Source organism: Bombina bombina, chromosome 4 (genome assembly GCF_027579735.1).
Source record: "Bombina bombina isolate aBomBom1 chromosome 4, aBomBom1.pri, whole genome shotgun sequence".
In the NCBI taxonomy this organism is placed as follows: Eukaryota; Metazoa; Chordata; class Amphibia; order Anura; family Bombinatoridae; genus Bombina; species Bombina bombina.
In genome coordinates, this window is record NC_069502.1 from 691080637 (window position 1) to 691105117 (window position 24481).

The 24481-nt window shown below is 39.6% G+C and overlaps 1 protein-coding gene across 1 annotated transcript in view; it reads right to left on the reverse strand.

Annotated features, from left to right (window-relative positions):
• Window positions 1-24481, reverse strand: part of REV3L (REV3 like, DNA directed polymerase zeta catalytic subunit) — a 471052-nt gene that overhangs the window by 120747 nt on the left and 325824 nt on the right. The window contains exons 16-18 of the mRNA XM_053710865.1: window positions 18179-18304; window positions 5533-5722; window positions 4583-4694 (exon numbers count right to left, since the gene is read on the reverse strand). Of these exons, the coding sequence (XP_053566840.1) occupies window positions 4583-4694; window positions 5533-5722; window positions 18179-18304 (428 nt within the window). The remainder of the gene's footprint in view (window positions 1-4582; window positions 4695-5532; window positions 5723-18178; window positions 18305-24481) is intronic.

Genomic DNA, 24481 nt, shown 5'->3' on the forward strand with positions numbered 1-24481 from the left:
TTAACACACTGATTATTCCTATTTGAAACCTCTCACGGAGTTAAACAACCTACAAAACCATAAGGATAAATAGAGACATACCACCCATGTTATTTTGGAACACATATATTTAAGGTCTTTAATATTATATATTATTATATATTCCAAAAAGGGTCGCATATAGTTCAATCAATTATAAACCTGATATCTACCCTGAAGGACATCATAAGACCTATATAATAACTAGCTAAAGTTTATTAGAGCAGAAATCGTCATTAGTTTGCGCCACCTTATATTAAGCATTGGCTTGTTCTTGCTAATTGGTGGATAAATTCACCCACCAATAAACAAGTGCTGTCCGGATCTGAACCAAAATTTGGCTGGTTCCTTAGCTTAGATGCCTTCTTTTTTCAAATAAAGATAGCAACAAAGAAAAATTGATAATAGGAGTAAATAAGAGTTGCTTAAAATTGCATGCTCTATCTGAATCACAAAAGAAAACAATTTGGGTTCAGTATCCCTTTAACTTATTAAATGGCTTCCCAAAACATAGAAACATTGCATAAATCCCTTTAAAACTGCACACTGATATAAAATAAATTTAAGTCACTACTGCAAAGCTAGACACTACACAATTTCTTTAATACTCCCAGTTAAGTAGAAAAACATTATAGTGCAGAAAGCACAACATTTCAGCATGTTCTCCTGTTAAACGTTTTTTTTTTCATATATTGCTGCCACTTCACTAAAAACACGCTCACTTGGTACATTTTACAGAAGGGTTAAAAGTAAAGTAAAAAAAATATATACAATATATACTGCCACTTGACAGGGAAAGAAAGGACATGCTGGAATATCAGTGCTAGATTTATTTATTTGCTTTCATTTTTAATATGCTCATATATTTACTGGATTGAAAATACCTTCCCTGGTACTGAGGAGTGGACTATAAGTTTCTTTAATATGTCACTTATGGGCAGTTTTATACATGTGTAACAGCGTCACCTAATCGTCAGATCATTGTTATCCACTGCTAGAGAATAATGATACTAGTCTCCTATACTGCATAGCTTTCTACTCAAGGTTTGTTGTTGTGGACATTTAATTGATGTGCCTGAACTATCATTTTTTTAAATGTTTTTTTCTATGCCCATGAAAGGGGAAAATAAAATATTTAAATAAAAAAAATTGCAACTTTAGTGAAATGTTTTGCAAATGTGTAAAATGTATCAGAATGCAACAAATAATGTTCTATTTGTGACAGCAATTAGCAAGCGGATTGAAGTTGGGTATTGCTGATCCCTATGACTAAATAAAAAAATTATTTAACTCTGTGTACTTCAGGGCAACTATGTAGCTTTAAGTGCCACTTAAAGATCACATTTTCCATTTCACAAATCATATATGTTTGTTTATGCAAGTCTATCTACAGGCCTGCCATGTATGGTAGTTGGTAACTGGGCTTGGACTCTTATCAGTGCTATTTATTATTAGATGCTGTGCTATGTCCAGCATATACAGTATGTGCTATAGATGATTTCTGTGATGATTTGTGTCACTTAAAACTACATAGTTTCCCTGAAGTACACAGAGCTACATTTCTTTTGATTTGCTCCATATCGGTAATATTGGTAAGTTTCTGGCCAATACCGATTATTTCAGAAATTCCAAATATCGGCCCTAATAATCCGCCGCTCCGATATATAGGTCTACCCCTAGTATAGTTATGTATGTGTGTATGCGTGTGTGTGTATATATATATATTTATTTCGGGTTAGCGCACATGAGAATATGTGATCGGGTTTGCAAGCGAGCAGGGTTAGGTTTTTTTCCACTTTATTTCCTCCATTAACATCTATGGGGGCATACGTGATAAGGACTCAGCTGTCAGTCATTTAAGGACTCATATGAGATATGAACTCTAGCACATACTAAGCAGTAGCTGGTGCCTCAGAAAGTGTGCATACTCCTCCAAGAATAAGCAGCTGTTCTTGCTCATACTCAGGAGCTGGTGCCTCAGAAAGTGTGCATACTCCAGCAAGAATAAGCAGCTGTTCTTGCTCATACTATCAGGAACTGGTGCCTCAGAACGTGTGCATACTCCTCCAGGAATAAGCAGCTTTTCTTGCTCATACTCAGGAGCTGGTGCCTCAGAAAGTGTGCATACGCCTCCAGGAATAAGCAGCTGTTCTTGCTCATACTCATCAGGAACTGGTGCCTCAGAAAGTATGCATACTCCTCCAGGAATAAGCAGCTGTTCTTGCTCATACTCAGGAGCTGGTGCCTCAGAAAGTGTGCATACGCCTCCAAGAATAAGCAGCTGCTCTCGCACATACTCAGGAGCTGGTGCCTCAGAAAGTGTGCATACTCCTCCAAGAATAAGCAGCTGTTCTTGCTCATACTCATCAGGAACTGGTGCCTCAGAAAGTGTGCATACTCCTCCAGGAATAAGCAGCTGCTCTTGCTCATACTCAGGAGCTGGTGCCTCAGAAAGTGTGCATACTCCTCCAGGAATAAGCAGCTGCTCTCACGCATACTCAGCAGGAGCTGGTGCCCCAGAAATGAGCAGCTGTTTATTCGAACAAGATTTTTTTTTACTTATTTTACAGATAAAGACTTCTGTCAGACTAGAAAACTAAACAATATCTCCAAGTGCATGATAGATTATATATATATATATATATATATATATATATATATATATATATATAGTGCTTAAAGGGATACTAAACCATGATTCAGATAGAACAATTTTAAGCAACGTTCTAATTTACTCCTATTATCAATTTTTCTTCCTTCTCTTGCTATCTTTATTTGAAAAAACAAGAATGTAAGGTTAGGAGCCCGTCCATTTTTGGTTCAGCAACAGGGTAGAGCTTGCTGATTGGTTTGCTACATTTAGTCACCAATCAGCAAGCGCTACCCAGGTGCTGAACCAAAAATGGGCTGGCTCTTAAGCTTATATTTCTGCTTTTTCAAATAAAGATAACACAAGACAAAGAAAAATTGATAATAGGAGTAAATTCAAAAGTTGCTTAAAATTGCATGCTATATCTGAATCATGAAAGAAAAAAAATTGGGTTTAGTATCCCTTTAAGACACGTGCAAACATGAATAGATCTGCATTTGCTCTTCAACAAAGGACACCAAGGAAAAGCAGTAGATTTGATAACAAAAGTACATTTGAACATTTCTAAAATTGCAAGTTCTACCTGAATCATGAAAGTTTAAATTTTGGCTTCAATGCCCTTTTAAGCAGATAATGCATATACTCAATAACTGACAGTGAAATTGGATAGAAAGGAGTCAGCTTATCAGGAACAAATAAATGCTTCTTAGCTTTCTTTTACTCAGCCTGAAATACATATAATATTGCAGAAGATACTGGAAATTCAGGCCACTGTTCTGATGCAGATGCCTGCTAGTTAGATTTTGTTGATGTAGAAGGAATAGTTTATAAATATGGAGGGTATCTTTAAAGGGACATTAAACACTTTGAGATTGTAATATAAAATGATAAATCATATAAATACAAATAACTCTTCAATACACTTTCATTATTTATTTTGTCCCCTTTTCCTGTAATTCCATTCTGACAGTTGTGAGCTTTTCAGTTCCTGTTAGACATGGAAGTGCAGAACACTGTTATATTCTACACAGTCATTGGCTGCACACTCTAGTGACCTATTTTTATCTGTCTCTTATTAGCCATTATTAGCCACAGCAGAGAAGGTAACCTAAGTTACCACATGGCAGCTCCCATTGTTTTATAGACACTAAAACTTTACACTTATTTTGTTAATATTTAAACAGTTAATGAAACTTTAAAGAATACATCTACATGTTATTGTCAGAATTATCTTTTCTTTGAATGCATGAATCTGTCAAGCATTTATTTAGTGTTTAACGCCCCTTTAAACACTAGGGTTCTCATAGTGAAAAAGTCATCTGCACCAGGCTCCAAATACAACTTAAAGTGTATCAGAGGTAGGTTGGACAAAAGATGAATAGCCCCAAGCAGGGGGTTCAAGTGAAAGAAGTGAAGAAATCACAGTCACTCCAAGCCTCTTTAGTACATAATGCAAAACTCTTTGTATGTCACTGTCCCAGGACAAAAACATAGAAAACATATGAAGAGAAAAATGATCACTCTCAAACCAAATCTGAGTTGTGGGGGACTGAATAATAAAGACTAGGGCCCCAAATACTATTTGAAGGGAGGACAATGTTCCTAGCTAGGGAACCTGTCCGCTTGTGTTTTTGCAGTGAGCTGTTTGCTCTCCAAATTTAATATTAGATGAGGAAATTCCTGTGCAGCGCCATCCCCTGATCTTCCACAACCAAACAAGAGCAGCATCTGTCAAGCACCTTGAACAAACTATTTATTATATATTAAACAGTAATGAAAAGAGCTACATCCAGCATGGGAGTAAAAAACCGCACAAGTGAACGTGGTCTTTTAAAAGCCTTGGTTACATTTTTTGGTATCATTCCACGTGGAAGAATAAGCTTTGTTGGTTGTTGACTGCATTATCATTACTATTGCTAGAGTTTTTAATGTTAAAGAGTCTATAATGTATATTTTCCAAAATTGATGACATACCTTCTGATTAATTCTAGGAGTTTCTCAAAGAGCTCTTTCTCATCTGCAGCATATGTGACATGGAAGCCTGTAACGCCAGACCTGGTAAGCAATGGGGCATGTTGCCTACTACCTACAGAACAAAATAGACAATTACAAAATATAAGTAACAATCTGGCCTTAAGCTGTATTAAACAAACATGAAAACATGACAAGATATTTACATTTTTATTTTACATGTGAGGTGTCAGTATGACAAAGATATAAAAAGGGACATTCTAGGGCAAAAATAAAATGTACTATTCTGTTAGAGCATTTGTAAAAAAAATAGATTTGCTTAATCTCACTTTACGTGCAACCCCAGCTGAAACCCAAATGTTTTCTTTCATGATTTAGAAAAAGCATGCAATTTTAAACGACTTTACAATTTACTTCTATTATCTAATTTGTTTCATTATCTTGATATCCTTTGTTGAAAAAAAAAAAGCATATCTAAATAGGCTCAGTAGCTGCTGATTGGTGGCTGCACATAGATGCCTCATGTGATTGGCTCACCCATGTGCATTGCTGTTTCTTTCAACAGAGGATATCTAAACAATGAAGCAAATTAGATAATATAAGTAAATTGGAATGTTGTTTAAAATGGTATTCTCTATCTGAATCATGAAAGAAATTTATTCGGTTTCATGTCCGTTTAACTCATAGTTAAAGTCATGTGCCTGGCAAAGGGCATTACTACCTAAGGTAAGGATACAGTCCGCAAGGCAATCATGCATGACTTATGTATGTTTATACCAATCATTGTCCTGATTCTAATGTGGTAAATTTGTTTAAAAATAAAATAGATACCATAATATTTTTTAAGAAGTATATTAATATTAGATTACAGTAACTATTTGGAAATATATAAATTATAAAAGGATGGCACAGATAAGGGTAGAAATGTTAACATATATAGATTTACACTACACCTTCACTTGTCCCATGGTTCTGATGAATTACAATTGCACCAGTAATTTCTGCTTTGTCAACATTAGGCAGTGCATAGTCTGAAGAGATGCAGTAGAATAAAGCACAAATGGGATCAAATTCAGGATCTGGTTCCAAATCACGTCGAGTTCTTGCGTGCAACTCCATACTAATGAGTGTAAGGTGCTGAACCTGTAGAAAATAGTGAGGTGCATTTTTATCTTGCTGGCAATTATTCATTATTATTACCGTATATATGATTATTTATTTATTAAAAAAAATATGTTTTAAAGATTGCGCATGCAACATTTGTTTATATCACTTATTTAGAACAAAATATACCCATGAAAGGGTGAAACACAAATCAATTTTGCACCAAAACGATGTAACCCATTCCAAAATACAAAATGTATGCTTACCTGATAAATTCTTATCTTTCGGGATGATGATGGTCCACAGTCCTCCATCACATATGGGATATATTTCCCGCCACTTGGAGGCCAAAAACCCATATCAGAGCTTAAAATCCCTCCCACCTCCCTTTTAGTTTAACATATAGCTGAGTAGAGAATAGGACACATATAGGTAGGAAAGACACAGCAGGGTGTGTAGAGGTGTCATTAGAACTGTCACCCAAATACGGGCGGGGTCTGTGGACCATAATCATTCCAAAACAAAATAATTGATCATGTAAGTATCATTTTTATTTTCTTTAGTAAAAACATAATTTATTCTTACCTGATAAATGTTTTTCTTTCTTGACATGGTGAGTTCAAGTTTCATCTTAATTACTGTTGGGAACATCACTCCTGACTAGCAGGAGGAGGTAAAGAGCACCACAGCAAAAGCTGTAAAATACCACTCCCCCTACCCACAATCCCCAGTCATTCAATCAAAGGGAAAGAAGAAAGGAAGTAATCTAAGGTGCAGAGGTGTCTGAAGTTTATAGAAAAGCAACCTGTCTGAAAAATAGGGCGGGCCGTGGACTCACCGTATCAAGAAATAAATACATTTATCAGGTATGAATAAATTATGTTTTCTTTCTAATGACACGGTGAGTCCACGGATCATCTTAATTACTGTTGGGAACCAATATCCAAGCTAGAGGACACGGATGATAAGGGAGGGACAAGACAGTTAACCTAAACAGAAGGCACCACTGCTTGAAGAACCTTTCTCCCAAAAGAAGCCTCTGCTGAAGCAAAAGTATCAAATTTGTAAAATTTTGAAAAAGTATGCAAAGATGACCAAGTCGCAGCCTTGCAAAGCTGATCTACAGAAGCTCCATTTTTGAAAGCCCAAGAAGGTGAAACAGGCCTCGTGGATTGTGTCGTGATTCTCTTAGGAGGCTGCTAACTAGCAGTCTCATATGCCAAGCGAATAACACTCCTCAACCAACAAGAAAGAGAAGTAGCCGTAGCTTTCTTACCCTTACACTTCCCATAAAAGATAACAAATAAAGAAGAAGACTGGCGAAAATCCTTAGTCGCCTGCAAATAATATTTCAATGCACGAACCACATCCAGGTTGTGCAACAAGCGCTCCTTATGAGAAGAAGGATTAGGACACAAGGAAGGAACAACAATCTCTTGATTAATATTCTTATCAGAAACAACCTTGGGAAGAAAACCCAAGGCAATACGCAGAACTACCTTATCAGAGTGAAAAATAAGAAAAAGCAATTCATACTCTAAGGCTGAAAGCTCCGAAACTCTTCAAGCCGAAGAAATAGCCACCAGAAACAAAATCTTCTAAGATAACATCTTAATATCCAAAGAATGCATAGGTTCAAACGGAGCCTGTTGAAGGACTCTAAGAACCAAATTAAGACTCCAAGGTGGAGTAGTAGACTTAAACACAGGTCAAATTCTAACCAAGGCCTCACAAAAAGAATGAACATCTGGCACATCTGCCAGGCGCTTGTGCAATAAAATAGTTAAAGCAGAAATTTGACCCTTCAGGGTACTAGCAGATAAACCTTTCTCCAAACCCTCCTGGAGAAAAGCCAAAATCCTAGGAATCCTAACTCTACTCCACAAGTAGCCTTTGGATTCACACCAATACAAATCATAGTCTCAATGACTGACTCGTTCAATCTCCAAGCAGTCAGCTTCAGAGAAACAAGATTTGGATGAAGGAAGGGACCCTGCAGAAGCAGGTCCTTCCTTAATGGAAGACGCCAAGGTGGAAGGGAAGACATCTCCACCAGATCTGCAAACCAGTTTCTGCAAGGCCACGCCGGAGCAATGAGAATCACTGATGCCCTCTCTTGTTTGACCCGAGCAATGACCCGAGGAAGAAGAGCAAACGGAGGGAACACATATGCCAGACTGAAAGTCCAAGGAACTGCCAGAGCATCTATCAGAACAGCCTGAGGATCCTTTGACCGCGACCCGTACCTCGGGAGCTTGGCATTTTGACGAGATGCCATGAGATCCAACTTCGGCTTCCCCCAACTGAGAATCAAGCTGGAAAATACCTCTAGATGAAGTTCCCACTCCCCCGGATGAAAAGTCTGTCTGCTCAGAAAATCCGCTTCCCAATTCTCCACCCCTGGAATGTGGATAGCAGACAGAAAACAGTTGTGAATCTCCGCCTACTGAATAATCTTGGCTACCTTTGTCATGGCCAAGGAACTCTGAGTTCCTCCCTGATGATTGATGTAAGCCACTGACGTTATATTGTCCGACCGAAACCTAATAAACTGGGTTGAAGCTAGTTGAGGCCAGGCTAGAAGAGCATTGAAAATTGCTCTCAGTTCCAAAACATTTATTGGAAGAACAGACTCCTCCCGAGTCCATAGACCCTGAGCCCTTAATGAACCCCAGACAGCACCCAGCCCAGCAAACTGGCATCCGTGGTTACAATCACCCAGGCAGGTCTGCGAAAGCAAGTTCCCTGAGAGAGAAGATCCTGAGACAACCACCATGGAAGAGAATCTCTGGACATCTGATCTAGAACAATCCTTGGAGATCCACATAATCCTTGTTCCACTGCCTGAGCAAGCATAACTGCAGAGGTCTGAGATGGAACCGAGCAAATGGACATCATTCCATCACTGAAACCATCAGACCAATAACCTCCATGCACTGAGCCACTGACGGCCGAGGAAGGGTCTGAAGAGTAAGACACGAATTGAAAATATTTGACTTTCTTGCTTCTGTCAGAAAAATCATCTCTAGAGAATCTAAATTGGTCCCCAAAAATAACACTCTTGTAGCCTGAATTAAGGAACTTTTTCCTAAATTCACCTTCCAACTGTGGCGGCGCAGAAAAGACAACAACAACTCTGTGTGGGAGTTTGCTAGTTGAAAAGATGGAGCCTGGACTAGAATGTCATCCAGATAAGGAGCCACTGCAACACCCTTCAATCGAAGCACCGCCAACAATGCTCCCAGGACCTTTGAAAAAATTCTGGGAGCTGTTGTCAGACCAAAAGAAAGAGCTACAAGCTGGAAAGGTTTGTCTAGAAATGCAAATCTTAGGAACCTGTGATGATCCCTGTTAATGGGAATATGCAGATACTCATCCTTTAGATCCACTGTGGTCATGAACTGACCTTCCTTAACCAAAGGAAGAATGGAACGAATAGTTTCCATCTTGAAAGATGGAACCCTGAGAAACTTGTTTACACTCTTGAGATCTAAAATAGGTCTGAAAGTTCCCTCCTTTTTGGGACTGACAAAGAGATTGGAATAAAAACCCCAGACCCTGTTCCTGAACCGGAACAGGAACTATCACTCCCATGTCGGAAAGATTCTGAACACAACGTAAGAACGCCTCTCCTTTTATCTGGTTTACAGATAACCTGGAGAGAAGAAACCTGCCTCTGGGAGGAAAATTCTTGAACTCCAGATTGTAACCCTGGGATACGATATCCTGAACATCTCGAACCCAAGCTTGGGCGAAGAAAAAGAGTCTGCCCTCCACAAGATCCATTCCCAGATCGGGGGCAGACAGGCTTCCTGGACTGCTTCCCCTTATTCCAAGACTGATTTGACTTCTAAGATGGCTTGGACTGTTCCTGCTTGGAGGAAGAAGAGGAAGATTTACCAGAGAAGTTACGAAAGAAATGAAAATTATTCTGCCGACCCTTCTTTTTATTTCTTTTATCCTGAGGAAGAGAATGCCCCTTCCCTCCCGTAATATCCCAAATAATCTCAGCCAAACCTGGCCCAAACAAGGTCTTACCCTTGTAAGGAAAAAACAAAAGCTTAGACTTAGAGGACACATCCGCAGACCAGGATTTTAACCATAAAGCTCTGCGAGCTAAAATGGCAAAACCAGAAATTTTAGCTCCCAACTTAATTACCTATAGAGAAGCATCTGCAATAAAGGAATTAGCCAACTTCAAACCTTGATTCTTCACAAGGAGTATCTTGCTGAATAAAATCAGACAATGCATCAAACCAATATTCTGCCGCACTAGTAACCATAGCAATATATGCAGCCGGTTGCCATCGATACCCCTGGTGAACATAAATCTTTTTAAGCAAAGCTACCAACTTCTTATCCATAGGGTCTTTAAAGGAACAGCTGTCCTCAATATTTATAGTTGTCCTCTTGGTCAGAGTGGAAACTGCTCCCTCCACCTTAGGAACCATCTGCCAAGATTCCTTAATAGAATCAGCAATAGGAAACATCTTCCTAAAAATTGGAGAAGGGGAAAAAGGAATCCCAGGCTTCTCCCATTCTCGTGCAATAATATCTGAAACACGATCTGGTATAGGAAAAACTTCCACCGAGGAAGGGACATCAAAAAACTTTCTTAGGAATTACCATGACTGATGCCTCAGAGTCATCCAAGGTAGCCAAAACCTCCTTGAGTAACAAACGGAGGTGCTCTATCTTAAACCTAAAGGAAACACTATCAGAATCCGAGATCTCACCCTCAGATGCTACTGAAGTATCTTCCTCCTCAGACTTATGAGAAGAAACACTAGACACAATTGGAACAGAATAAGAAACCTTATACTTCCTCTTGCGCTTCCCCTGCAACATAGGAAAATCAGACAAAGCCTCAGATACTGGCGAGGATATATGGGTAGCCATATCCTGCAAGGAAAAAACCAACCTGAGATGAAACACAGGGCACTGTAGAAGATTGGGACGTATGAGGAGAAAGCTGAGGATTAGCCTAAACAGAAGACTCCTGAGCAACATCCGCCCTAGACAATGAAGGCTCAGAATCAAAAAAGTCTATCCTTGTAATGTAATGTTCTGTCAATACAAGAGGAACAAAAAGGGATAGAAGGCTCAACATTAGTATTTAAACATAGAGAACAAGCAACAGCTTGCAGGGCTTCTTGGTCCATCTTATTCCAAATGAAAAAAACCTTAAAGGGACAGTCTACACCAGAACTTTTATTGTTTTAAAAGATAGATAATCCCTTTATTACCCATTTCCCAGTTTTGCATAACCAACACAGTTATAATAATATACTTTTAACCTCTGTGATTATCTTGTATCTAAGCCTCTGCAAACTGCCCCTTTTTCAGTTCTTTTGAAAGACTTGCAGTCTAGCCAATCAGTGCCTGCTCCCAGATTACTTCACGTGCATGAGCACAGTGTTATCTATATGAAATATGTGAACTAACACCCTCTAGTGGTGAAAAACTGTTAAAATGCAATCGGAAAGAGGTGGGCTTCAAGGTCTATGAACCTCCTAGGTTAAGCTTTCAACTAAGAATACCAAGAGAACAAAGCAAAATTGGTTATAAAAGTAAATTGGAAAATTGTTTAAAATTACATGCGCTATCTGAATCATGAACGTTTATTTTGGCCTAGACTGTCCCTTTAATCAATAAAAAAATTCTAAGTGCAAATCAGAATTTTAATGAAACAAAAAACGTTACTGTCCCTTTAAGTTTTAAACAGACTTTTTGTTGTTTTTTAACTAAAAAATCCTTAAATAAACTGCACAACAATTTTTCACAAAATGAATGCAAAAAGAGACAAACGTTATAGTCTCTGAAATTCTGACAGAAACTTAAATATAAACAGAGCACCAGCCCCACAAAAAAACAACAGGCAACCTCCGCACCTCAGCAAGCTCTGCTGAGTTGCCTACCTGACCTCCTTGATGCCGGAAACAAAGTCAGAAAATGATCCGGACCCCTATACAGCCGCACCGGAGAGAACGCTGAACCACCTCTGAGGAGCTATGCAACAGAGCTGCAAAATCCAGGAACAACAGGAAACAGCTAAAAGAGCGCCAAAAACATACTTGCTATCTCAGATAAGCCCGCCTATTGGGGGCATGGCCTAACAAACCTACCTGTAGCCATTAATACACAAACAAAAAACATGTACACCAAAGTGAAAACATAATAAACTGAGCCAAACATCCCCAGTGCCTGCAAAACTGCCATACAATAAACCGTTAACCTAGAAGGCTGATTGTATATTTAGACAGAATTAACTGTCAAAGTGCCAAATTCTCCTATATCAAAACAGGGAAAGAAATAGGCACTTACCTCAAAAATCTGTCCGGCAGCAGGACAGCTCACTTGGTATGAGAAGGGCTTCCTACCTCACATGGACCTGTGGAAAAAAGAAAAAAGACTTACTCAAACTTTCCACCAAGGGCAGCATGAAATTACTTAAACCCCAAAGAAAACCAGAGCAAACTTGCTCTGCTTAAAAAATAAACTCTTGATTGAAGAATCAGACACCTAACTTTACCCCTCCTTGCAACTGATACAAGCAAAGAGAATGACTGGAGATTGTGGGTAGGGGGAGTGGTATTTAACAGCTTTTACTGTGGTGCTCTTTGCCTCCTCCTGCTGGTCAGGAGTGATATTCCCAACAGTAATTAGGATGATCCGTGGACTCACTGTGTCATTAGAAAGAAATAATGATGGTCCACGGTCCTCCATAACATATGGGATTAATACCCAAGCAGATGGTCTATGTTACACAAAGGGTGGGATACTTTTTTCTGGCAGTTCCTATTTAGCTGACACCGCAGCCTGAAGAAATTTCCTGCCACAAGCTAGTTGCGATGAAGAAAAAACATAAAAACGATAATATTTGGAAAAAGTATGCATAGAAGACCATGTGACAGCTTTGCAAGTCTGCTCCAAAGTCACTTTTAAAAGCCCTCAATGTTACAACTGTAACACTTAGGAGGCAACTTTCCCGCCACCAAGTAAGCCTTGGGAATCACTTGTTTAAGCCAACGCTACCTTAGTAGCTTTTTCTCCTTTACTGCGACAGTCCCTATTTAGAGGTAGAAGGATCTGGATACAATGAAGGAATAACAATTTCTTGACTGATATTTTCTGTAGCAACTATCTTAGGAAGGAAATACTATTTGGTACGAAGTACAGCCTTATTCTTGTGAATGATTAAAAATAGAAAATAGCAAGACAGTACTGACAATTCAGAAACTCTCCTTGCAGAAGAGATTAATAACATAAAAAGCACTTCCCTAGACAACAGAATGATGTCAATGGAACGTATTGGGTAAAAGGGAGAACCTTGTAATATGGAAAGAACTAGATTCAAATTCCAGGGTTTACATATAGGTTTTACAACTGGCCTAATTCAAACACCTGGACAAAAGTCTGAACATCAGGATGTTTAGCTAACTTACTATGAAAAAGAAGGGATAAAGCATAAATTTGACCCTTTTAGGAAACTAGAAGACAAACCCTTGGCTATTTCATCCTGTAAAAATTGAAGGATTCTAGGAATCCTAAAGGAATACAAAGAAAATAATTTTGGAAGAGCACCACTCAAAATAGGCCTTCCTAATTTTGTGATAAATCTTTTGTGTCGCAGGCTTTATAGTTTGTATCAAAATTTCAATGTCCAAATCTGAGAAACCTGTCTCAAAACTAGGCATTCAACCTCCACACCATTAAATTTAGACATTTCAGATCCTGATGGAAAAGAGGACCTTGCGACTATAGGTCTTGTCTTAGAGAAAAAATCCATGGAAGAGATGAGGACATCTGCACTAGATCCACATACCATGTCCTGCAGGGTACAGGCTGCAGCAATTACGATCACTGATGCTGACTCCTGTCTGATCCAAGCAATGACTCTTGGAAGAAGAACAAACAGAGGAAACAGAAATACTGAATGAAAATCCAATGGTCATACCAAGGCATCTATCATGTGAGCCTTTGTGTACAATACCTTGGAAAATTGTGATTTAAGCGAGAGGTCATTAGATATATGTTCTGTAAGCTCCATTTGATCACTAAGGGATCGAAAGTGTCCTGATGGAGAGAACACTCTGTAGGATGGGTCGATTAACTGCTGAGATAATCCATCTCCCAGTTGTGTACACCTGGTATGTGAATTGCCGACAGGGAGAAATTATTTCTCTTTGCCTAAGACAGAGTCTTGAGATACTTCCTTGATGATTTATGTAGCACACTGCCATGATATTGTTCGACTGGAAATGGATAAACATTTCCTTTTTTAAAAGGGGCCAGGTCTAAAGAGCCTAAAGAATCTCTCAAAGTTGCAGAATGTTAATTGGTAGAGGAGACCAAACTCCTTGAACTCGTCGAGAAACCCAATCAGCCCCCCAGCCTGACAGACTGGTGTCCGTCGGCACAATTGCCCATGACTGACGAAGGAAGGATGCCCTAATAGTCAAAGAAAGATTTTGTGTCCGCAAGAAAGAGATTGTCTGACGGAGAAATCCAAAGCCATCTGTTATTCCAAATGTAGATAATTCTTTGACCACTGAGGTAGCATAGACAAATAAAGAGGTATCCAGTGAAGAGGTGTAAAAGGAAAAGCATTTGAGCAGTTTCCATTAGAACAACCGTTTCTATGCACTCAGTTACTGATGGAAATGGATCCTTTTGTAGGGAGAGACATGCACTCTTAATCTTTACTTTGCGAAGTCCTGTAAGAATTGAGTCTATTATGACTCCTATAAATGCAGGATATATTGAGCTTTTAGGTACATTGATTTTCCAACCATTGTCTTGAAGAAAAATAGAAGCTTGTAAGTATGAACAATATTTAGTGACATGGAATAGGTTTGCACTAGTATGTTACCCAGATACGGTGCAACTGAAATGCCCTGAATTCTCTACACTGCTAAGATTGTACCCAACACAGAGTGGCAAATTGGCAGTGTTTTGCAGATATGCATACATCAGGAGTTGGAAGTGACCCCTGTGTAAATGTTCTTCCCTCATAACACGCCGCTCCCCTGCCTAACCAGTTTCCTCTATTGACCAGCTTACTGCACTGAGCAGTTAACTGTTTTCTTAAAGGGCCAGGCACCTATTTTCTAAAAAGTATCATACATATTTCCCCAAAGCTGCCAGTTGGATGTGAAGTGCAACAGTGTTACTTAGCTATGTCCCTGATAAGAATAGGGTAGGTAGGACATTGAAAAAAAGTGTGTCATGAGGACAGCAAGGTTAAGTCCCACTTATTGCTTGAGTACCTACAAATATTTTCTGTGCTGTGTAAAGTCACTTACCTTACACAGCACCCCTCCCAATGGCTTACCAGCATGTCACATATTTTGCAATGCAGCAGTATCCAGTAGAGAGCCCATCCAGTGCAGGTATCAAGTACTGCACAGGATTACAGTACAGAATACCTGTGTCCCTTAGGAGGAGGCTAGGAACAAGTCCCAGAGATACCTGAGGGTAATTATGGCTAAAATCCAGTTAGGAATACCCTGTTATGTGCACAGCATTCCTCTATGTCCCTGTATAATTCAACTGCTGTGAAGAGTCTTTTCTGTCTTCTTTGTAAATGATACTCTCCAGGGACTCTGGGTCTCACATAGGTCTGAGCTCCAAATTTGTAATCTATAAGCAAGTAGCTGGAACAACCTTTATTCTCAACCATCTCCTATGAGGCCAAGAACAAAACTAAGAGAGAGGAGGTGGGAGGGATTTTAAGCTCTGATATGGGGTTGACCTCCTCCTAGTGGCAGAAAATATATCCCATATGTTATGGAGGATTGTGGACCATCATTTAACAAAAGGTTGCTTCTTCAATATAGAGAGATATCTACATGCAGACACTAAAAGATGCCAGTATTTATGCCCTTGCTCGAAAAAAAACAAACAGATAAAAATAATAACAAATGTCAGCACATATGAACTATTTCTAAAAGTTTGTCGATTCTGTAAATTAGCATCAAACAATCCTTACAGAAACAGATAAAGAGCTTGATTTGTATTTTGAGGTAAACGGAGATAAGTAAATGACAGTAAAATATATGAAAAAACTTCTCACAAGTCCAACTTATTTACAAACACAGAGAACTATTTCACAATGTACACAATGCAAAATAATACTGCTTAACACAAAATATAAACAGAGAGAATGAAAGAAAATGTTGATAAAGATTGACAAAAGCAGAAGGTATGTGACATTTGAAGAATGCATAAAGGACAATAATAAAGCGATATCATGATTGCAGGCAAACAGGTTCTTAAAGGGATAGAAATGATGTGCACAGGAGCATTTCAATTTAAAATATAAGCATTTTTGCAATATACAGCTAGTAAAAGTTATGACTGGTCCTGTGAGGGCACCTGTATTCAAACACTATGCTTGCTCAGAGAGGTGGCGGAGGAGTGTATTGCTTCTAAAGACATATTTTGTGTCAAACAAGGTACTGCTGACTCTCTGAAAAGGTGCATGGACTTTCACAGCATATTTTTAAAAAAGCATTTTTGCTAATGGAAGTATATTGCAAAAATCCTTTTATTTCAAATTGAAATGCACCTAGGCAGATTAATTTTTTTGCCTTTCTATCCCTTTAAGTAGAGCACCTGTCCTCCTGCAGTCATCACTTGGGATGGGGCATCGCATGACGAAATGTAATATTGCACAAGAGCTCTTTTGTACAATGCTGCCCCCTGCTCTTATGCCACACATAGCGCAACAGCAGGACATATTCACCCCAACGCACAGTCTTGAGAAAGTAATGAGAGTAAAGAAGCAGTTTTGGCTTCTTAAAGGGACACTCAACCCAATTTTTTTCTTTCGTGATTCAGATAGAGCAAGCAATTTAAAGCAAATTTCTAATTTACTTCTATTATCAAATTTTTTTCATTTTCTTGGTATCGTTATTTGAAAAGCAAAAATGTAAGTTTAGATGCCAGACCATTTTTGGTGAACAACCTGGGTTGTTCTTGCTGATTGGTGGATAATTTCACCCACCAATAAACAAGTGCTGTCCAGGGTTCTGAGCCAAAAATTGTCTGGCTCCTTAGCTTAGATGCCTTCTTTTTCAAATAAAGATAGCAAGAGAACGAAGAAAAATTGATAATAGAAGTAAATTAGAAAGTTGCTTAAAATTGCATGCTCTATCTGAATCACGAAAAAATTTGGGTTTAGTGTCCCTTTAAAATTTGTGGATGTAGGTCCGCTAATGCACCACAAAAGCTTTAAAAGCTGTGAAAGCAGTTTCATAAATCTTTTCGTAAAGTCCCCAAGCTATCAGAACTTCTGTGTTAAAACCCTGTATGCTCAGTGATTTTTTTGTTTTTACTTGTTTTTTGTTGTTTATATTTAAACAATTCCAAATAATTACAAGAGTTCCAATATGAATTAGTAAAGCTGCTCAAAAATGATAAACATCAAAACAGGAAAATCTAGTAAAAAACACTTTAAACAAATGAAAACTTTAAGAAATTGGGGAATGACAGACGTTAAGGACCAAAGCAAAATATGTCAATCAATTCCGCACTGATGATGACAATACAACATGTAAATGCATTTTTTTCACGTAACCATTAAAATCAATTACTGACTTAATAAAACTTTTGTACATTATAATTAACATATTTACAAATAAATACACTTAATTGCAATTGTAAATTAATGTGTTTCATAATGTTTCACATATGTGATTTGAGCACTATTGTTAACATTTTATTAAACAAAAAAATCAACTGTATTTATAAGCATTTGAACTGAGTAAATGACAATTTTTTTTAAAAAGTACAAAAAGTATGCACATAAGCTCCAGAAAGACAATGCACTAAAACAGTGGTTTTCAAAGTGTGAGGAGGCCTCCCCAGGGGGGTCTGGAGTATATAAGGCGAGGCGCGGGAGCAGTGACACTTTGCAGTATCCAATGGAAACCACAAGCAGCAGCTGACATGAAAAGGGTGGGATGTAAGTGGAAGAAAGGCACTGAGGTCAAAATTGCTCAGAGACTGCGCTGCGCCTGTTGACTTAATCAGTACCTTGCATTTAAAGCAGAATTAACAAACTGCAAATTGAACCGTTAGTGAAGCACTCTTTTGGTTGCCCAGAATCAGCTTGAAAGCTGTGCGCAAACCCTGGATCATTATATGTAAATTCCCCAAATTAAAACTAAAAAAAAAAAAAAAAAAAAAATATTTAAAGAGAAAAAATATAGCAAGATGTATCATTGGGGGGGGGGGGGGGCTGTCCTATAACTTTTGTCAGAATAGAGGCCCATTGCCTAAAACTTTGAAAACCCCCTGATCTAAAATAATCCCATGTAAGGTATAGAAATGAAATAAAGTGGTAATAACACTTTCTAAATGGATTGGAATTCAGCTGCACTGGAATAGAAGCCTGTGTGAGGGAGGCCCTATAAAGGGACACAGTGTATGAAAGAAGATATTCCGATCAAAAGAATATGGATAGTACAGAAGAATACATATAAACATTACCTCATGTAAAGCTTTTGCTTCTTGGAGATTCTGAACACTGACTTTGAAGCCATATGAATTGTTTAATGATGGCCCTTCGATCTGAGAGGTTTCTTTTTTCACATGAGTCATTGCAGAAAACTGATTCTGTTTTAAAAGGGAAACATATTAAATAAGTGCAGATACTGATATGATTTAATACATTAAAGAAAATGCCAAGGCAAATAGAGTGTTTCTAAATTTTTTTTTACTCTTTTGTGAATAACATCTAAAAACAATACATTTCTGGACCATAAGGGCCAGATTACGAGTGAAGCACTATCAGTTACGTGTGAGTGATAAGGTGTTTATCACAGGTGTTGACGTGCGTTTGGTTTTTAGCTCGTATTACAAGTTGAAAGTAAATTCGATCGCTTGAGCGCAATTGTTAAAGGGATTCTAAATCCAATTTTTTTCTGTAATGATTCAGATAGAGCATGCAATTTTAATCAACTTTCTAATTTACCCCTACTATAAATTTTTCTTCGTTCTCTTGCAATCTTTATTTAAAAACCAGGAATTTAAAGCTTAGGAGCCAGCCCATTTTAGGTTCAGCACCCTGGATAGCGCTTACTTATTGGTGCTAAATTTAGCAAACCAATAAGCAAGCATAGTCCAGGTTCTCAATCAAAAAGGGTCTGGCTCTTTAGCTTTACATTCCTGCTTTACAAATAAAGATAGCAAGAGAACAAATAAACCTAAATCAGAGAGACAGTAATTTGGTTATTAAGCTTATATATTGTCAAGGAAAGTAAAGTAATAATTTCCTCGCCTGCAGACATACAACCCTCCTTCAGCATCCAGAGGTCCGCACTGGGCACCGCCTCATCCTGCAAACTCCTAGGATTACCAGTGGTGACACTCAACCACCTACCATCTAGATTTTCCATCAGCATAAACTCACTATTCCTAAATGGATACAGCACCCTATGGGACCGATTTATCACCGGTCTGTCCGAAATGATCCGCTCAGCGGATTATGTACGACAGACATTGATGAATGCTGACAGCATAGGCTGTCGGCATTTATCATTGCATAAGCAATTCTTGTGAACTACTTGTGCAATGCCGCACAGTGCAGATTCACGTCCAGCAGGGGGTGTAAATCAGCCTGATCGTATAGGATCGGGCGGATTGATGTCCACAGCCTCAGAGCAGGAGGACCAGTTATTTTCTAAAATATCTTAATGCGGTTTTCTAAATCCTCCTTGACATCAGCCTGTTCTATGAATAGTTTATAGTTGGGATTGTACTGCATCCAGAATTTGTTAAACTGGAGGTGCTCTGTTAGTAGCCAGTATTTTAATATCAATCGCCTAGCTAGTAATACCACCAGCGCAATACATTTAGACTTCTGTGAGTTTTGGTCATCACATTCTAGAAACAAAACATAAAGCAGGGTCAGGACTACTCTACTTTTTGTAACTTTTGTCAACCAGTAGGCAGGTTTACATTTTAATTTAGGGTAATCCCACCATAAATGGATTAAGTCTGGCTTTGCTGCTGAGCACTTAACGTAAGAGTCTATCGCCCCTGATACCCACTTTGTTCTCTGTCCCGGTTTAATCTATGCTTGAGGTATTAGGTGTGTGACTCGCTTATATCTAAAGTGTTGCATCTCTAACCCATAGTGAAGCTATGTATAATGGTCTCCTCCGTAAGCCTGTCTCTTAAAGCTTGCCATTTGAGTAGTGCATGTTGTATGAATGATGGTGAATAGTGCATACATATCAATTGATATATTGGCGACATAGAGTTTTCACCTTGCTTTGCCAATACGCAGAGTCCGTCAACATCAGTAATTTCCCACTAGAGGAAGCCACTTTGTAAAAGTGCATGTACATAATGTGTAAACTGATAGTAAGCAAAACTAACTATTGTGAATTTAATATTTATCCTGTACATCTTGAAATGTGAGAACCTGCTGTAAACTAGGGTTCAATATGTGTGAGAAAAATGTGATGCCCTTACATTGCCATTGGCAAAAATAGTTAGTCCGAAAGGAACCTGGGGTTACCCTGCAAAGGCAGGAAACTGTTGACTTCTCTCTGTATACCCCATAATCTACAAGCTAGAGCACAGGCCTTCAAGGGACCCTTAATCAAAACATTAGTCCTAATGTGAGGTGGAAAAAAGGTGACGTGTGGGGCAAATAACCTGGGAGCAGAGGGTGCACAAGTTACCTTTCCAAAGAAGCCACCCCAAAGTAATTTGTGTTTGTAAGCCAACCTATTACTAATGTAAAGAGTGTCATCCAGTTCTACCAATGAATATTTGGGAGACCCAAACCCCCTTATTCAACCGAAAAAAGCCAATTGTTTCTAACCTAATTATAACTATTCTTAAATAAAAGTCACTCAATCCAGCATCCCTTTGCAACTATTGCCCAATCTCTCCTCATCCCCTTGCCTCTAAACTGCCTAAATGCAATACAAAAATGGATCAAAAAGAAGTGAGAGGCAGGCAAGATGGTCAAATCAGTTCTGTTTATGTCTGTTTATGTGCGTTATTGGCCGCCAAAGAGGTAAAATGATTGATTTCTATGTTACTGGTAGCCAAGAGGTAAAATTACTGCTTAGTTATGTAAAATATACATTTTGTGTACAAAGGTTGGAGCTGAGGTAGAGCTCTTGGAAGCCAAAGTGTTACTGTAATTTACAATTGTTCCCAGTCACAGACAGACTAGCCAGTATTTTTGTGGAGGACAGTTGGCAACCCTAACGACAATTAATTTGGTGAAAGCTATTTTTAAATAACATTTTCCTTAAAACAAACACTTTTGAATACCTATTTAAAGGGACAGAATATCCATATTCTAAATCCCTTGAAACGGATGCAGCATAACTGTAAAAAGCTGCCAAGGAAATATCCCTGAAAACATTTCTATGTAAAAAAAGGAACATTTAGCTACTGTAAGATGCATGTTGAGAAAAAAAAACCCCAACAACAACAGCCCATCAGTGCTGATATCACACTTTGCTTTACTGTGATTTCATGATATTTCACTGAAATCTCACAAGATTTCATAGTAAACCTCCTTAAACTGTATAGGGAAATAACATGACTGTGGATGCCAGAAGCCCGCTACCTTGCGAGTCCTGGGACTAGCATCCTGATTGGTTGCTTAAAATCCCTTTACAATGGGTTGTGGCTACTTAGGAAATTTTGAGGTAAAATATCTTCCCTTTCTACACCGAGATGTCCTGGTGATATTTTCTAGTCAGCTTATTACAGCTACGCTGCAGCACTTTAAATTGCTTTAACATTTGGGTACCATGTCCCTTTAATGTAAAAGTGACCTTTTTCAAATATCCATCCTTCATCTTTAGCCATGCAGATTTATTGTTTCTCAACCAAACGTTGGGCCTGTAATATTCTTAAATAAAGCTTCTCTAATGGTCTATACATACAACCCTAACTATTCTATCTCCCTGCTCGTATGCATTGGTAAAGGGATCAACTTTGTGTTTAGGTGTTGACAAACCAAATTTGATTACTTTCTGGCTTTGACCACAGTCAAGGTAAACCAGAGGAAGCTCTAAATGTTAGCTTTCATACTTCTGCTGTATCTCATAAACTTGCTTTTAGATTTTCCTTAGGATCCCACAATCATGGGTAAGGTATAAGAAGATAACATTTTCCTAAAGCATATGGTAAAACAAACTTTCTTTCAGGTTAAATACTTAGAAAAAAAAAAGAGCAAAAATCATTTTTTTTTATTTTGTTTCTTTTTTTTTTTAATCTATGAAACTAAAGCTTAAAGGGACAGTCAACTCCAAAAAATGTTATGGTTTAAAAAGATAGATTATTCCTTTATTACCCATTCCCCAGTTTTGCACAGAAAACATGATTATATTAATAGACTTTTTACCTCTGATTACCTTGTATTTAATCCTCTTCTGAGAGCCCCATGATCACATTATTTTTTATTTATTATCTACTAGTCCTAAAGCCCGTTCACACGGGCCATTTTTTGCAGTACAGCGGTCCCACCCCTTCTCTCTCTCTCCCCCTCTCTTTTGTGCTCTCTCTCGCTCCCCCTCTCTTTTGCTCTCTCTCCCTCTCTTTTGCTCTCTCTCTCCCCCTCTTTTGTTCTCTCTCTAACCCTCTCTTTTGCTCTCTCTCTTTCCCTCTTCTTTTGCGCTCTCTCGCTCCACCTCTCTTTTGCTCTCTCTCACTCCACCTCTCTCTTGCGCTCTCTCTCCTCCTCTCTTTTGTGCTCTCTCTCGCTCCCCCTCTCTTTTGCTCTCTCTCCCTCTCTTTTGCTCTCTCTCTCCCCCTCTTTTGTTCTCTCTCTAACCCTCTCTTTTGCTCTCTCTCTTTCCCTCTCTTTTGCGCTCTCTCGCTCCACCTCTCTTTTGCTCTCTCACTCCACCTCTCTCTTGCGCTCTCTCTCCTCCTCTCTTTTGCGCTCTCTCTCCCCCCTCTCTTTTACGCTCTCACCCCTCTCTTTTGCGTTCCCTCTCTCTCTTTTGCGCGCTCTCTCTCCCCCTCTCTTTTGTGCTCTCTCTCTCCCCCTCTCTTTTGTGCTCTCTCTGCCCCTCTCTTTTACGCTCTCTGCCCCTCTCTTTTACGCTCTCTCTCCCCCTCTTTTACGCTCTCTCTCCCCCCTCTTTTACGCTCTCTCTCCCCCCTCTTTTATGCTCTCTTCTCTTTTGCGCGCTCTCTCTCTTTTGCGCGCTCTCCCCCTCTCTTTTGCTCTCTCTCTCGCTCCCCCTCTCTTTTCCTCTCTCTCTTCCTCTCTCTCCCCTATTTTTTGTTCTCTCCCCCTCTCTTTTGCGCTCTCTCTCGCTCCACCTCTCTTTTGCTCTCTCTGCCCCCCTCTTTTGCTTTCTCTCCCCCTCCTCTCTTTTACGCTCTCTCTCTCCCCGTCTCTTTTGCTTTCTCTCTCTCTATTGCGCTCTCTTTTGTGTGCTCTCTCCCCCTCTCTTTTGCGCTCTCCCCCCCCCCCTCTTTTGTGCTCTCTTTCTCCCCCCCTTTTGCGCTGTCTCTCTCCCCCCCTCTTTTGCGCTCTCTCTCTCCCCCCCTCTTTTATGCTTCCCCCCCCTCTTTTGCGCTCTCTCTCCCCACTCTTTTGCGTGCTCTCTCTCTTTTGCGCGCGCTCTCTCCCTTCTCTTTTGCGCTCTCTCCCCCTCTCTTTTGCGCTCTCTCGCACTCCCCCTCTCTTTTCCTCTCTCTCTCTCCCCCTCTCTTTTGTTCTCTCTCTCCCCCTCTCTTTTGTGCTCTCTCTCACTCCACCTCTCTTTTGCTCTCTCTCCCCCTCTCTTTTACGCTCTCTCTTAGGGTTGCCACCTCAGCCATGTTTTCCTGGACACTTATGAGTTACACATGCTGCAGGGTGTGCAGGGAGGAACATGTATTGCGTTTCTGGACAGCACTATTCATATTCCTCCCTGCACACCCTGCAGCATGTGTAACTTATAAGTGTTCTGTATTTTAAGGGACTGGTGGTAACCCTACTCTCTCCCCCCCTCTTTTGCGTTCTCTCTCTATTGCGCTCTCTCTTTTGTGCCCTCTCTCTCCCCCTCTCTTTTGCCCTCTCTCTGCCCCTCGCTTTTGCGCTCTCTCTTCCTCCTTGCGCTCTCTCTCCCCCCTCTTTTGCGCTCTCTCCCCTCCTCTCTTTTGCAATCTCCCCCCCTTTCTTTTGCGCTCTCTCTCCCCCTCTCTTTTGCGCTCTCAACCCCCCTCTCTTTTGCACTCTCTCCCCTCCTCTCTTCTTCTATTTCTGTCTCCTCTCTCTCACGCCAACCTTGCCCGGTCACGCCCACGCTCCCGCCCGGCCATGCCCACTTTCACTGCAAACAGCATGTCAGGTAAGGCCAGGTGTGTTTGTCCTCGTGCTGTCTGCGCATGACAGTTTCGGACAAACACACACTTTGCCTTTAACCCCTTAATGACCACAATGTACCCTGTATTTCACTGGTCGTTAAGGGTTTTTTCAGGACATAATAGCACAAGTCTAGCAAGAACACGCTATTAATGCCCTCCCTCCAGCAGGCTTTGTGGAATAGAGCAGTCTCAACGCTGGTGGCAAGACCGCGCTATAAAACAATCAAGCCCCAAAAAAAGGCCAGCGACATACAGGGTACGTCGCTGGTCCTTAAGGGGTTAATATTATAGGATTGACTTGAATTTAAGCAAATTAGTGCTATGTTGTGCACAACCCACGGGCGTGAGCACAATGTGATCTATATGGCTCACATGAACTGGAAAAAAATTATGTGAAAAGAAGCTGTCTTTAGTGGCTTAGAAACGGGCAGACATTTAGAGGTTTAAAGGTTATAA